This window comes from Pezoporus flaviventris, unplaced genomic scaffold (genome assembly GCF_033815535.1).
Source record: "Pezoporus flaviventris isolate CSIRO_AGI_PZ_B2104156 unplaced genomic scaffold, CSIRO_AGI_Pfla_v1 ptg000002l, whole genome shotgun sequence".
NCBI lineage: Eukaryota > Metazoa > Chordata > Aves > Psittaciformes > Psittacidae > Pezoporus > Pezoporus flaviventris.
The window spans coordinates 52,667,736-52,683,502 of NW_026892550.1; the positions used below are offsets into that span (position 1 = coordinate 52,667,736).

A 15,767-nucleotide genomic window follows, 5' to 3' on the forward strand; every position below is an offset into this window, starting at 1 on the left:
AATATAGGAAAAAAGGGGTTCTGGTAGTGGGCAGAAAAATTTGAAAGTGTGACCTCCAAGCAGGGGAAATAAATAGGACGCAATTAGCTCGTAGGTTGGAACAGCTGGGTTATTGTTGAGGTGTCATTACATTAGGGTTGACTGTCCCAGTATTTAAGTATGTGTGAGTGGGTTAAATGCAATGTCTAAATATCATGTGTGCACATTTCAGGAAGAAAAAAGAAGTGAGAAAAGCAGTGTAAGTTGATTTTTGTCTTATCTTCAAGTTCTTTAATGCCAGGTACCACTCCAGTGTAAAAGCTCAGAGTGCTATACTGGGGCTATAGGACCTGTGTAAATGCATGTGTGACACATCATCTGCTGAAGCAAATGGCAGTGTGACAGCCAATTTCCAGTGTGACAATAAATGTACCCTAATTTACCACTGTCCCTTGCGTGCTTGACCTTGCTGCCCCTTCCCTATACATATGCCTGCCTGCAGCCTAGTCACCTGCCAGGACATCCACTGAATTCAGTGCCTGCATGCCAGGGGTACACCTGCAATGCGTCTTGAGGAGGTCAATCCAGCTGGATTCTGTGCAGGAGCTGCAAAAAGGAAGGTGGCCATTGCCTGCCTGGCCCTGGCTGGTGGGGTGCTCGGCATGTGATGGAGCGGGCACTGGGAACCTCGCAATGGTGTCTGCAAGGGCTTTGGAAGGATGGGGTAAGAGTGGTGAAATCCCTGCTCTGCTGAAGTCAGTATCAGCATTGCCAGAATTGCCATCCAGCATGCACAGGTGTGTTTTTTCCTTTATGTAACTCAGGAAAAGAATGTACTAAATGTGGCAGGTTGTTTGCAACCCACCCTGTTTTCTGCCTGTGTTAAACTTGGGAGCAAGTGGTGTTGACTTGCTGTGGTGTTACTTCATATTGATAAAGTTTAGGGGGCTTTGAATCATTAGCCATAAGCTTCAAATTAGCCTGAGATGTGTTCGGTTCCTTCCTTCCTGCTTAGGTAAAGGCAGTCAGACACAGCGGCTCTGTTCACAGCAGAGCAAAATCTCCACTGACTTCACGGGGTCCAAAATTTCTGCTCCAGCTTCAGCTCCAGACGCCAGGACACTTCCAACCCCTCTTGCTTTATTTAAGAGACCTAAGACACACAGGACTGAGGGTCTAAATGGCACAATGGTGAGCTTCTACTAACACTTCTCATCTAATTGCAGTCAACTTTAATTTTGCCTTTTCCACTCTCAACTGGTCTTAAGCTGCTTCTTAGCCAGGGCAAAATTAAGCATGAGGAAAAAGGCTTATTCAGCATTATAATTATCTACTCCCAAGCTGTATAACAAAATGGTTTGCACATTTAAGGTTTTGTCTAATATTTCCACATATACAGTAGTCCTATTAATGAGTATCATAGCTTCATTACTGCATATCACATTTTGCTATTTGTTGTGTACCATAAAATAACGTCAGCACATCAATAACTTAAATAACACAAATGTAAACTCATCTTCTGCTTGTTACAGTTATGATTTTAGCCTGCAAAGGCTTTTTGATTTGTTAGACCATTCACATAACATGGAATGTAGCTTTATTTGTTTTTCTTTTGTATAGAATGAGACACCAAAAGCCCTTGTCATTTCTTAACAGGATACTAAAGCAGCTCTGTTTCATGAATGACAGCACAATTAAAGCTAAAAATCATAATAAAAAAAAAATCTTTGTACTGTACAATCTCAAATTAAAGCAAGAAAGATAATGACAATCTTTTGCATTAGCCAGGAAATGTGATTCTCTGCCACTGGGCTTTTTTTTCTTGTTGAAAATTCACAGAATGTGTATATGGGTGTAGTTATAGGTGTGTGTATATTCTATGCAGAACAGCAGTCCCTATTTTGTTGATCTAGTTCTTCTAATTGTTTAGTTAAACTACCTAACTGATACAATTTAGAATACTACATTAACACATTTAACATCAAGTTTACATACTTGTGTCTTTGAAATACTAGGAACTTTTACACATTTTATTTGGCTTTTTAAGGACTGGAATCTCACAGATAATGCAATCTACTTGTCTTTGACAGAAAATATGGCTGTTCTCAACTAACTCTCTAAGGTTCAGAGTGAAATACATTTCTCTTTACATCTGTAGCCGACTTCAGAGAAGAAAGAGCATCTTCTAAAGTGGTCAGTCTGATGTTATAGTACAGATTCTACAGAGAGATGTACTTAACGAAGGCTAATTCTCTCTGGACTTTAGAGTTAAGCTGTTGCAGCAAAATTACTCTGTTTAGACTATTTTTTTCTCTACACAAATCTCAAGAAAACCCTATTCCAAGTATGTTTTGTAGTAGTATCTCCACATGACCAGAGGAGGGCACTTTGAACATCTTTGCACTGCCCAGGAGGCAGATGCAGAAGCACAGTGTTTCCCAATGTCGCACAGTCCTGACACCTCTTCCCACCCAGGCAGGTATCCTTGTGTCCACAAAAATACAGAATCCGTATTGTACCACGGGGCATTGTTCTGAAAACAGTGGGCAGATACATCACTCTCTTCCCGCTAACTAGGATTTCTTCTGATTTCCCTCATTTAATTCAGTGTTGCTGTGGGTTAAATGGAAATTAACAGGTAATTTCTAAAAATCACAAGGACAGTTGCCTCCCTCTCCTTCCTGAACATCCCTCTGCCATTAGCCCCTGGTAATTTAGCAAATATTGGTTGACTTAACCCTCTATGACTTATCCTGCTGTAAAAACTCCTTGCTTTTAAGTGAAAAATGCACTTGGAAAATGCACTCTCTGAGATACGTATTGCAACAGTGCATCTTTTCACATTAAACTCTTGTACTGCTCCTTTCTGCCTTCTGAGGGAGGCAACTCTGCATGCCAGATCTGCTCCCCTGGCAGAGTACATAGTGGAGAAATCAATCTCTTCTCTTTTCCATACATGACCACAGCGTGGATTTCAGCCACCTTCCATGCAGAAAACAACCTTTTGGGTTTCATTTTGGCTAAAGGTATCAACCCTATATGGAAAATATTTTAATTCTGCAATTGCGCTGTTATCACAGGCAGATTTGTTTTTCTTTTTGTAACCTCTCTGCTTTGCTTTGTTCAAGTTTAATGCTGAAAAAATATTAGAAAGGATTTAGAAACTTTCTTTTAAGTAAGTCTTTCCTCCACCCTGGGGAAACACAATGCTTATTTAATGTAACCTTTTTCCCCTCATTTCTTTTCTCTTCTTTCTTTTCTTCCCTTTTTTCTTTTTTTTTTTTTTTTTTTATTCTTCTTTCTTTTCTCCTTTCTTTTCTAGAGCAGGCAGGTACAAGAAGGAAGTTGTCTTTCACCAGCAGTCCTTTGAGATAGAGTAGAATTCAGTGAGTTCTCACCATGATAGGATCATAAACTTACTGGGTTAAACCAAGCTAACTTTCCCTAAGCTGCCAAGATTTAGCTGCACCATACATATATGTGTTTCCTTGTGCCATTTTCTTTTCTTATAATTTTGTTTTTCTTGATGACCCTGAGCTATGGCTTCTCGTTTCTACCACTAGTCAACCTTCCTTTCTTTTCTGGTTTTGCCAATATAGGCCTCAAAGAAAAAATGGCAGAAGAGCACAAAGTAGCTGAGGTACATGAGAGAGGACAAGATGATGTTCTGCACGTGGGAATGGCACTGGCCATGCTGCATCCAGAAGAAGACCAGGTAATTGATCACGCAACCGATCAACATCTGAGTGATCTGCGACAAGGTGATGAACATGGCAAACTTGCGTGAAACTCTGAAGCCAGCAGCCCGCAAGGCATAGTAAGAGTACATAACAGCGTGTACTCCATAGTTCATGGTCATGAACCAGCCACCGCCAGCCACCATGTCCTTGTAGGAATACCAAGAATAAAGTAACACAGTAATGTGATGGTACCAGTGTAAGAAGATGAGCTTCTGTTTCCTAAGAATAATGAATATTGTGTCACCTGTAACAAAACACAAAAAAAAAAGGAAAAAAAAAAAAAGGAAGGAAATGAGAAACATATCGAACAATCCTGTAATTACCGCAGGGCTCTCTTCCTTTTGCTGATGTTGGAGTACACACTATTTTGGAGCCACCACCTCACCTCCAGATCTGAGATTAGATCTGTCTGACCTCAGATCTGTCTTATCTGAGCGCTAGCTTGGCTCCTAATCTCTATGCAATCTTCAGAAAACCAAAATATACACATTTTCCTGTGTGGATAACCCATTTGAAAACTCTATAGGTTTACTTGGTAGCACTTTACTTGTAGCTTCATCGTCTGTTGAAGTCTGAGGTGAGGCAGGTGGATGTACTTGTATTGATTCTGACTGGGAGATTGTCCATCAGATAGTGTGACTAGAAGAGAAATGTAGCTCAACAGAAAGCAGCACAGCACCTGAAGTCCTCAGATTCAAATGCCTACCTGCAAACTGAACCTAGTTAAATGCAGTAGATCTTTTTGATCTACTATGCAAAAAGCTATTTCATATGCAATCTACAGTACCAAAAGGTATGTAATTACCAGAAAAAATGCTTCTAGAAAGAAATTTGGTTTACGTTGAAATGCACATCCTTTTCTGCAAAATCATGCTGCTGTTGTAGAAAAGTAAACTTTATTCTTCATTCCTGCTTTTTCCTTCCTTCTGGTTCTCATTATTGCACTGAGCATCTCAATTAGATATGCATATATATATATATATATATGCTACTTGTTTTCTACTGTTGTAGACACAGTGTTTCCAAAAAGTTCCCTGAGATCTGAATCTGGAAACTTATTTCTACGTATATCCGTCCAGGAAATCCATGTAATGAATTCTAGTGATGGGTGGAACCAAAACTGCACTGTCTGCACAAGGTCAGTAATAAGCTGTAATGCTACTGTTTACTTCATTAGCTGCAAGATGTTGACTCATGTTTTAATAAATAATCATATGTTCAATTTACTGGTGTTGTGCAGTTCTAGCTGATGTTTTCCAGTTTTAACAAGTAGATTTCTGTGGTTTTGCAGTAATTTCAACAGCATGAAACCAAGAGATTCTGACACAGCAAGGCAAATAGCGTCTTGTCTCTCTCCAGATTTTATGCTCATTTATTGCTGTCCTTGTAATTTGCTGAATCAAATTCTCTGCTGAAAGGTAAAGACTTATTTTTGCTGTACACCTGAACACAGTGAGTACTACAGCCCTTTGAGGTTTCATAAGGGCATCCTCCAAAGTGAAAGCTGGGGACCAGCTAAATTGATGGCTCCTCCTTCCCAAAACAATCCTTTCTGATGCTAATAAGCCATGAGATGAGAACATATGCAGACTTCCTATTAAGTTGGCTTTGGCATGTGTATCCTAAGTATTCTTAAAAAAAGAAAAAAGCTGGAGAGACAGGAGTTTATAAGAATCAAGACTGGAAAAGCTAGGGATATTAAAGGAAATTGGTTTCTATTTGGAGGGAGCAGACAGCCACAGCTTTCAGTGTTTAGGGAGGAAGCACATTACTGTTCATAATTGTACGCCTCCATGTGTGTTTAAGGATGAATGCTGCATAACGGAGGCAGAACCTAACTCAAAGCTTCTTCCTGACACAGGTGCTGTTGCCCACCCTTCACTTCTGGGGTTAGTGACTGCCAATTATGCTACTTGGATCTGCCTGCAAGTAGCTGAGGAAAAAGTACAGACCAAATTGCTCCTACCTCTTGACTGCCCTGTTACGTATAATCACTGTAATTTATTCCTTGGCTGGGAATAGGCTTTTTCAACTGCACATTGCTCTAACTTCAGTCAAGCTTAATCTCTAGAGACTAAAACACGCAGAGTTTGGGGCTGGTTTTGTTGGCTCAATTTTGCTAAGACTAAGACAAGATTTTGACAACACTGAGACCCTTCCTGTGCTTCCTGCACAGCCATTTCTGCTTTAAATAAGAATAGCGAGAGAAAGGGAGAGAGGGTACTTACCCAGTTCGGGTGCTTTGCTTAGCACAAATGCATATGCCCAGAATTTGCTGACAGGTCCAATGTAAAAACTCTGATCACACACTGACTGCTTCAGGCCTTTGGTCATCAAAATGTACAGCATATAAGCACCAGTTCGAACAGCACCGAATATACTTCAAAATGAAAAGAGAAAATGAAGAAAATTGAGTGGACATTTGAAATCTACACACCATCACTTGAAATCATTATGAGAAAAAGGCTGAAATGTGCTGAAATAGTAAGTTTGAGAGAGCCTGATGCTGGAGCAACTCTGTTAGCTTCTAGGGAGTTATTCAGAGCTCAGATTTGTAAACTGGACTGCAGCTGTATTCCCTGGTGAAAGTCTGGAATGGTAATGTCAGTGTTTTTCATTTCATTACTACAGGAATGATCCTTCACTTTTCAGAGCGGTGGGAGACATCAACTTCAGCTGAAAACAGCATGCAGAGTTTTAATGCTGACAGCTGGGAGACTACAAGAAATGAGTTGATAAAGAGCTGTTATCAAGATAATCAGGACCAATTCCCTCTTCTGATTTCCTCAGCATTTTCTCTTGTCTTGCCTTGTGTTCTTTACACGCACAGGAGCTCTGAGCACAGACAAACCCAGGTAGGGTGCATAGATTTTGATGGTGGGTGTCAGTCAGGGCTGGTGTTTGGTGCATGTGCTACCTTCATCTCTTAACAGGTCACTGCTAACAGAGGAATTGACTAGCTGAATCGAGTTGTAAACAGCAGATTCACACACATCTCACCAAAGTGAGGTGTAAGGTAACAGTGTTCTGTAAATGAGAAACATCAAGAGATTTGCAATGGTATTAATTAGTGCAATCAAAGAGGAGATAGGTTCAGATAACAAAAGATATCCAGCTGATGTAAGGAACAAAGGCTTCTGTCTCAGCAGCTAGGAGCTCTGCAGAGGGAATTGCCTCACTGTTTTACAGCAAGGTCATGCTTGCCTATTGTCTACCATTGTCACTTGTTGGCCCTTCAGAATTTGATGAATACTGGGTGAAACAAGCAGCTTTCAGAAAAATGGAGCAAAGAAAGACCCAATCTCATTTGGGGTTGAGTATGTCTTATTTTATGCCTACATCATACATCCCTTTGCCACTACCCTGCTTGATCTTATCTCCCCTTTAACTTCTTTGTGGCCTTTTCCTACTCATGAATCCTCTGCTTCCTGCTCTGCCTTGGTGTCTTTTGTGACTATTACACAGCAGCAAGCAAATCAAGCCACCTAAAACTTATGTGTAGACACATATGGGCAATGCAAGCTACCACTTATGCAAAGTGTGTGAAATAAGGAACAGTTCATGGAAGTTACAGATTATCTGTTACTTGTCTTGTGAAGTCAGCATTCTTTTAAAAATGTGGTTTAGAATTATCAAGGCAGACTCAAAAAGTAAGTCTGTGGCAGTTCTCATGGCACTTGATCAGAGTTGATCGTGGTTTAAGTAAGCCTGCCAAGCATAAAAGCTGTTGATTTAAATTTATATATTTTTTTGCACAATGTAATTAGCTTTCCAAATCTGTGGCACTGATATACCCAGTCAAACCTGCCTGCTCCTAAGGAGCTATTACTTTGCTCTCTGCTGTCCACAGCACTCCTCAACCAAGTGGAGTACTGCATGGTGCTCTTAAGACTCTGTCAGACAGAGCTCAGATGGAGAGGTGTTACCAACCTGACTCCCACACCATTACATTTCAATGTCTGAGATTTCACTGTGCCATCAGGAAATTCAGACTACAGTGAGCACTTAAGAAGCTACCAGTATTATCTGCTACTTGTATCGTGATAGCTGCTTATGGTCTCTACTGCCAGATGAGTCCTCCTGTGCTATATTCAAATAAAAAAACATTCTGCTGTGGTATCAGAGTACTGAAGGAATTTAGCCAAGTCCAGCTTTCCCATTAGCACAGCCCAAAGCAATGCACATGTTCCCAGGCTTAGGCAAGATAGCTGTTGCAGTGTCTCAAGTTCATCCATGCCTGCATGCAAGAAAGTGCAGTATTCTCATCAAGTATGCAACCTGTAGTACATGCTCTCTGTGTAGGGTTGTTCACCCCCAGAGACGCTTTCTCAACATGCTTTTCTCATGTCTTTTGGAGATTGGTCCTTTTAACTCGGCAGAGAGTGCTGAAGCCAGCAGGAGGAGTTTTGAAATGAGGTGCAACTCCTTCTGTGTCTTCTCTCTAGTGTTTAACACATGCATTTGGTTTCTTTTTCTCAGGAGTTACATTTCTCATACCCAAGAAGAGAGGAGATCCTGACAGAGATGTGATCTGATCACTTCCTGAGGCAGTGAACTCCTCAAGCTAGTCAGGACAGGCTGCTGCTTGCTCCAGAGTTTGGGTGGTGGCAAAAACTGGGTGTAGGAAGATCACTCAGAATATCTAATGATACACTGGTTCCCCAATTAGCAAATAACTCCGACATTAAAGTGGGGGAAAAAAGGAAATTCTAAATTATGAAATCAAACAACTGCAAGAAATATAGCTTTCTCTGTACAGAAATTGTACTGCTTTTCTAAAATATCACTCGTTATTAAAGTTTTAAAACCAAAGAGAATTTTGTGCCATGAACAGAGATGAGAAGACTGCTTGTTTGAAAAACAGGCAAATGTTGACCTAACCATAAGTGACTGAGTATGGAAACTCAGGGATTTAATCCAGACTGATAACAGAGCAAAAGAGTATTTGCCCTGTGGGGATTACAGGGTTTCACTTTGCTGTCCTTGAGATTATACCAATGTTATTAATTCTTCCTGTCTTTCTGTTTAGCAGCTACTGCAGAGCTCTCCTTGGAGTGCACTCACACTCCCACACTTACTTTCTGTAATTACATAGGACGGTGGCTTCCTCTAGTTCCGTGACTCCAGAAGAAGTGACTCCAGCTATTGCTCTACATGGTGTGACTCAGAGTAATCCAAATTTTTTAATCAGTAAAAACCAAGTTTCAAATAATTCACAAGGGAAGGCTTCATAAGTAAGGGGGATGGCAAAATGATTCAATTACCTAAATAGATGCCATGAGCAGGTAGCTATTTATGAGATGCGCTGCATGCCAAAACACTACCTTGCCAACAAGCACACGCCATTGGAGACAGAAAAAGATCTAATGCATGCCTGCAAATGTTCCTTGGACCTGGACAGCCAGGACTGCTTTTTGTGCCTCTGCCACTAAATCTTGTTTGTTCTGTAAGGTAAGATCAACCAACAAATTTCTATCTTGCAAAGACATGATGTGCAGCAGTGATGACACTGCTTGCTCAGTATATCACTTCTGCTTCATTTTGTCCTTGCCCTGCTCTGTGCTGTAGCTTTTGTGAGCTATTGAAATGAACTGCTTACCAAAGCAGTCTGTCTGGTGGGAATCATTTGCAGTGATTTCAGAAATCAGGTAGCAGTAAATTACTGTACAATTACAGCCTTTTGCAACTACAGAGACTGATCAGAAATGAACTGTACCAGCTAATGCAGCTTTCTCATCTATTCAGACTCAAAATGCCCTACATTCTCCTCCCTTCAGGCAGTGACTTCTCTGGTAGATTAACAAATGCCCAATTGATATTTTACTACCCATAATATGGTCAAAATGTACCCATGAGTAAAATAAAAACTAATACTTTTCCCTCACAAATCTGTTTACAATTGAGGCTGTGGTAAGCTGACACTGGCTGGACACCAGGTGTCCACCAAAGCCACTCTATCACTCCCCTCCTCAACTGGACAGGGGCAAGGAAATACAACAACAGGCCTGTGGGTCAAGGTAAGGACAGGGACAATTACTGTCACGGGTGAAACAGACTCAACTTGAGGAGATTAGTTTGACTTATTATCAATCAAATCGGAGGATAATGAGAAATAAAAACTAAACCTTAAAACACCTTCCCCCAACCCCTCTCTTCTTCCCAGGCTTAACCTTACTCCCAAATTCTGTACCTCCTCCCCACCAGCAGCACAGGGGGACAGGACAGAGAATGGAGGTTGATGGTCACTCCATCACATGTTGTCTCTGCCACTCCTTCCTCCTCAGGGGAGGACTCCTCAGACTCTTCCCCTGTTCCAGCATGGGCTCCTCTCTCCACAGGGCCACAGGTCCTGCCAAGAGCCTGCTCCATCAGGGCCTTCCCACAGGGTCACAGCCTCCTTTGAGCATCCCCCTGCTCCTGTGTGGGATCTTCCACGGGCTGCAGGTGGGTACCTGCTCTACCATGGACCTCCATGTGCTGCAGGGGGACAATGCGTCACCATGGGCTGCACCATGGGCTGCATAGGAATCTCTGCTCGGGTGCCTTGATCACCTCCTGCCCTCCTTCCTCACTGATCTTGGTGTCTGCAGAGCTGCTTCTCCCACATGTTCTCACTCCTCTCTCTGGCTGCAGCTGTGCACAGCTTTTCCCCCCTTCTTAACTATGTTATCCCAGAGGCATTTACCACCATTGCTGATGGGCTTGGTCAGTGATGGGTCCATCTTGGAGCCAGCTGGCATTGGCTCTATCAGACATCAGGGAAGCTTCCAGCAGCTTCTCACAGAAGCCTTCCCTGTATCCCCACCGCTACCAGAACATTGCCAAGAAAAACTAACACAGAGGGCCTTAAAATTCATCCCATGCGTGGGTTAGGTGCAGCATTAAGGAGGGAAATTGATGGCTGGGGAGCTAGCTGATGGGAAGACAAAGCAGGTGTTAGTGGCCAAAGCCTATTAGAGCATTCTGTTTCCTCCATCCCACTTACCAGGAGGGACTGAGGCACTTCTTTCTCAAAAGCCTGACAGGGCAGCAGTTCAACCCCAGCTGCCACTGTAGCAGGCTCAGCTCCTTCTCACAGTAAGAAGGACAATGCCTGTTTTTGCTAGGGTGGTTTTCTGTGCAGACCCTTCACTGCACTTGTCTCCTGACACCTCTGGACATCCCAGCCCAGGACCAACACTGCAGAATTCACCAGGGAATGTGACTCCACACTAAAAAAAATAAAAAGTTCAGCACAGAACATAGCAACATTTCCTAAATTATTTTAGCGCTGTGATAATCACAGAGCCAAAATTCTCTGCTCTCATTTGTGTCTTAACAAAACAACTTCAACTAACCAAACACCCCATGAAAATTCTATCTGCAGAGCTAGGCAAAGATGGCATTGAAGGGGACAGAAGTCTTGACTAAGGTGAATGTCAAACATGTCAGCTACAAAGCTACATGTCGAAAGCGGAGTTACCTGGGCTCGAAAGCATGCCATCCTGCATACACAGCACCAGCAGAGAGCAGCAGGGAGCCCAGGGACAGCAAGACCCAGCTGCGCTGCACAAAATGAAGAGCTGGCAGGGACTTCAAGCAATGCCCTCCTTACCCAGACCCACATGCTGTTCAACACCCAGGCCCAACAGCCGGTCTCCGAGGTGTCAGACTATCCTCTGCCACGGGTGTGCTGGGCTAGCCAACAGTGGGCCAGCCGGGCACCCAGCCAGAGCTCCCACTGGGTCTGGGTCCAGCTCCCAGCCTGGGGCCTGGCTGGAGGTGAGAGGAAATCTCAATTCTGCCCCTACCTGCTTACATGGCAACTCACAGGAGTCCCAGCAGGTGAGTGTGTGCCCCGGGAGAGGTGGTGGAGAGCATGTGGTCCTCCTTGCCACACGGAACAGAGCAGCCAAGATCACCTTATACATGCAATCACAGCCCTCAGACTGCAGTCTGCTTGTACCATAACAGCAAGAAATAAATAGGAAGCAGGTTCTTTGGATGGGTTTTGTTGTGTTTTGGGGCTTTTTTTACAGAGGAACCAGTCTGAATTCAAGAGATGTTTAAAGGTCAGCAGGTGAAGAATGCAGAGCTTCTTACACCTTCCTTCGTGATAAATCAAACCACCTTCACCTTTCTGTTCTGTTGAGCAGCGCCCATATCAAGTTTTGCTTCTGCTGCTGAAGAGCTGGTTTCTTAACACAATAAAATGGCCTTTCTGTGCCCTTCTGATTTAAAACCTTTAAAAGTTCATAACAAAGCAATTTTGCAACACAATTGGTAGGTTTGCTTTCTAATTCTCTGGAAGTATTTATAGAGCTTTTCTTTACCTGATAAGGGTGAGCTTCTTTCAAATCACTCTTACCTTCTTCAGTCTCATGGAACATAGTCCCAGAGTACCAGTACATCAACGATATGCACCCAGAGGATGACACAGCAGGGACAGGGCTAGGTGACAGCTTTCTTAAGAAATTGATGGATTTTGCTGCTGGAAATTAAACTCTCTGTAGGAGATTTCTATCTGCCTCCTATAAAACCCCACTTCAGCCACTTTGGCTGACTCAAAAGACAGAAAGGCACCTCCAGAGGATGCAAGCATTGAGGGCCGCTTGCCTTGCAAACCAGCAAAGAGAATGTTTTTTCCCAGCTTAGTATAGAATTATTTTTTCCTAGATGATTTCAGATAAAGTTGGCAGACCAGCGTTGGGAACGTCCCCTTCCACTGAGGAAGAACATGAGGACAGGTCCTACCTAGCAGACAGGGGAGGAGTTCTGAGAACATGCATTTGTATGGCGACTGCATGCTATATACACAGCAGTATTATAAGAAGATATACATAAACTATTATCTGTATAGACAGGTGAAGTAGTCAGATCACAGCATGCTTGCTGCCTTGCTAATGCTGTGGTGATTATACTATCAAACCAGTGGGAAAGATGAAAGATTTAATGAATTGTTGGCCTGCTCCCAAACTAAAATCTGTGCTTATATTTTGTGGTGGCTTCAGGCCCCACAGCAGCAGAGTACTCTGGGAAATTGCTAACCTTTATGCCAAAAAGAGAAGACTGTCAAACAAAATTTTGTTAATAAGGAGATTTTATGGGAGTCTGCCCTCATAATCTGTAAAAAAAAAACAACAAACCCAATCATATGAAACTGGTAATTTCTTTTTAAAGTTGAGCCAAAATGAACGGGATTGTCCAGGTGAAAGTGGCCATCTGGGTGGTGTCAAATGAGGAAAGCATATTAGGGTATGGTTTGTGCTTACCAGAATTATGGACCAACAGCATACTGACTTTTATTGGTGCTTATTTAAAGCCTACTGAGTCAAAATCATTTTGTGGGTAGACATGCAGTGTGTTTCAAGGCTAGGAGAAGAATTAAAACCTCAAGAGTCTGCCTGACAGACACGACATTCATTCTTCCATGGGGAGCAGATTGGCAAGACCTTCTGTCACACACCAACCTTCCAGCATGTGGAAGCAAAGGGCAAGTGAGGAATACATTTCCTGGCTAATGAAGTACAAGGGCACATGCTCACAGAGTATCACAGAGAGCAAATGTGGATCCTGCGAGCAATTCGCAATTGCTTTGCTCTGCTTTCCAACACCCAAGCTGCTCTTGGGTGTCTGTGGACTGGCTAGATTTCTTAATTTATTGATTTATGTATTAATTGTTTAAATAAATCACCTCTTAACTCTTTTTGTGTTTTGTTTTTTTTTTGTTCCAGTGATGTGCACATTCACCCACATCTGGCCAGCTTTGCTGCGGAAGGGAGGAGCAGCACTACCTTCACTGGGCAATGTGCAATACGTGATGGTGCTATATTTAAAAAGTTGGGTTTTCCAGATGGATTAAATTCTCCAAAAGAGTAAAGGAATTAATTAAGCCTATGACAATTTTAATATACAGTTTCAATAAAAGATTGACAAACTACCTGTTATCTCAGATGTGCCTCTTGTCTTAGTTTGCCTTGACTGTATTCAAATGCAGTTCCATAAAACCATGGATCTTCTTGTATTTAAATAGGTGTAGAAACCATAAGGTTGCTTTAGGCTTATCTGTGATTGCAAAATCATAGTACTTTCACTGTACAGTGAGAAACCATGCATAAGAAACTGATCATTAAGTAGAAATGAAATGTGGGCAATGACTGAAAGAGATCATCTGGCTGTTGTTCAGTGACCTACATGGCATTAATGACTCTTATTTTGATCTCAAAGAGTTAATGAGAGCTGTGCCTAAATCAATGCAATATGACATGTCCTCTAATCTCACAGAAAAGCAGCCTAGAAAGGGATCTGGCACCATCATTCTAAATGGTCAATGTGACACAAAGACAGCCTATATGAAATACTCATAACTGATAACTGACCAGAAGAACCAGCTTTGTAAGTCTGCACCTGGTTATTAAAAATATTTTGTTAGGTTTGTGGAACTGAGGGTTTCATCGTCCAAAATAAATGAATCAGTCTCCTGGTTAGTGAAGCAACACAGTATTCATCTAAGTAAGTGATAAAAAAGTTCGAAAACGAATAGTAGTGACCATGGATTTGGTTTCTCTTAATTCTAAACGTAATGTTTCTGAGGTGTTTTACAAGCATTTAAAAGAGTGGACTTCTTAATAGTGAGTTACCTTGAAATCCTAGAGATGGTTCAAATTACAACTGATGAACTTAGCCCAACTCTTATTTTTCTAAGAAATGGCTAAGAAAATAATGTAATTATGTTGTTGTTTCATCATCTTTCAACATTTCTGAAGTGCTTTCAAGCAACATCAAGGTTAGTGATGGAGAGAAGACCCAATCCTGCAGAAAGACTGTTCTGATAAAACACTTGCAAAGCACTTCTCTATTTTACCTCCCACAACTGATCCAAGTACCTTCCCAGAAGACCCTGTCATCCAATCCACTTGTGATGAAAAGGGCATCTCCATTCTCTCTGCAGAGCAGACCTTCCTGTTGCCATACCAGAATTTTGGTCTTGTCTGCTTTCCAACAGCCAAGTGACACAGCAGCTCCAGCTTGGGCTGTCCCATAATTACCAACACCTCAACAATATTCAGGCCAGCAACTGCTTTAGGTCAGATGTCCCTGTGTGACAAACTGCTAAGTACAAAGCTATTCATAAGTTGGGGGTCTCTTTAAGTTCAGACCTAACTTCTTTCAGACTTCCTATGTCTGTGTTGGCATCTCCAAAACTCTTAGCATTGTATTCACCAACAGTGAATACACCAATAGTATGTTGACTACATACTGGATGTGTTCATCAAATAGTGAATATTCACCAACAGTGAATATTTCACAGTCCTTAATGGCCTTTACTCTTGTGACAGCCCAGTAAGGTGGCTAACAATAAGATCCATTTCAAAGACAGACAGGTGAGGCAAACTGAAATAAGTGTCCTGTCAAAAATCTGTGCCGGAGCCAGAATGAGAAATGATGTGCAACATCATGAGTTGCGATTCAGTGCCCTACCCATGCAGTCCATTTGAGGTAAGCAGAAAGAGATCTGACCTCACTGGGCATCAGTGAAAACAGTATTATTGAATTAACAATAAACACACTCCAGTAAGGACAAATTTTCTTCAGAGAGTCCTTCGACCTGCTATAGATTTTCTTTTCACTGTTGAAAGTTATTCTCTAAACTTTCAGGTCCCAAGCTCTCCATCTTAACTACCCAAGGTACGTCTACATCCTATATCCTTAAAGATAAATCATTTTTAGACATAAAAAGCTCTCAACATCACATTTTCATTGTCTGCACACCTGAGATTTTGGCAGCATGCTTTCAAGACCTAAAAATACAGTGATGCCCAGAGTTTACAAAGCTGTGCTGCCCTAGAAACACAAATAGCTGAAAACTTCCTGACCTAGCCAGAAGACCAGACGCACCTTACACAGACTCAGTCAAGACTACGCCTTTCCCTCTGTTTTCCCTTGACATATTAGGCAACTACCTCCCCCCAAAACCAGGGAGGATTTGGCCTGTCACAGCTGGACACAAGCCACAGAGAATGAGTTTCAGAATGAGTTTTAAGCGCACCCCTGCTTCTACCTCTCCCT

At 42.1% G+C, this 15,767-nt stretch overlaps 1 protein-coding gene across 1 annotated transcript in view; it reads right to left on the minus strand.

Annotated features, from left to right (window-relative positions):
* Positions 1-1,491: 1,491 nt before the first annotated feature.
* ELOVL6 (ELOVL fatty acid elongase 6) overlaps positions 1,492-15,767 on the minus strand; it is a 77,884-nt gene continuing 63,608 nt past the window's right edge. The window contains exons 3-4 of the mRNA XM_061478614.1: positions 5,948-6,099; positions 1,492-3,963 (exon numbers count right to left, since the gene is read on the minus strand). Coding sequence (XP_061334598.1) covers positions 3,539-3,963; positions 5,948-6,099 — 577 coding nt within the window. The 3' untranslated portion in view covers positions 1,492-3,538. The remainder of the gene's footprint in view (positions 3,964-5,947; positions 6,100-15,767) is intronic.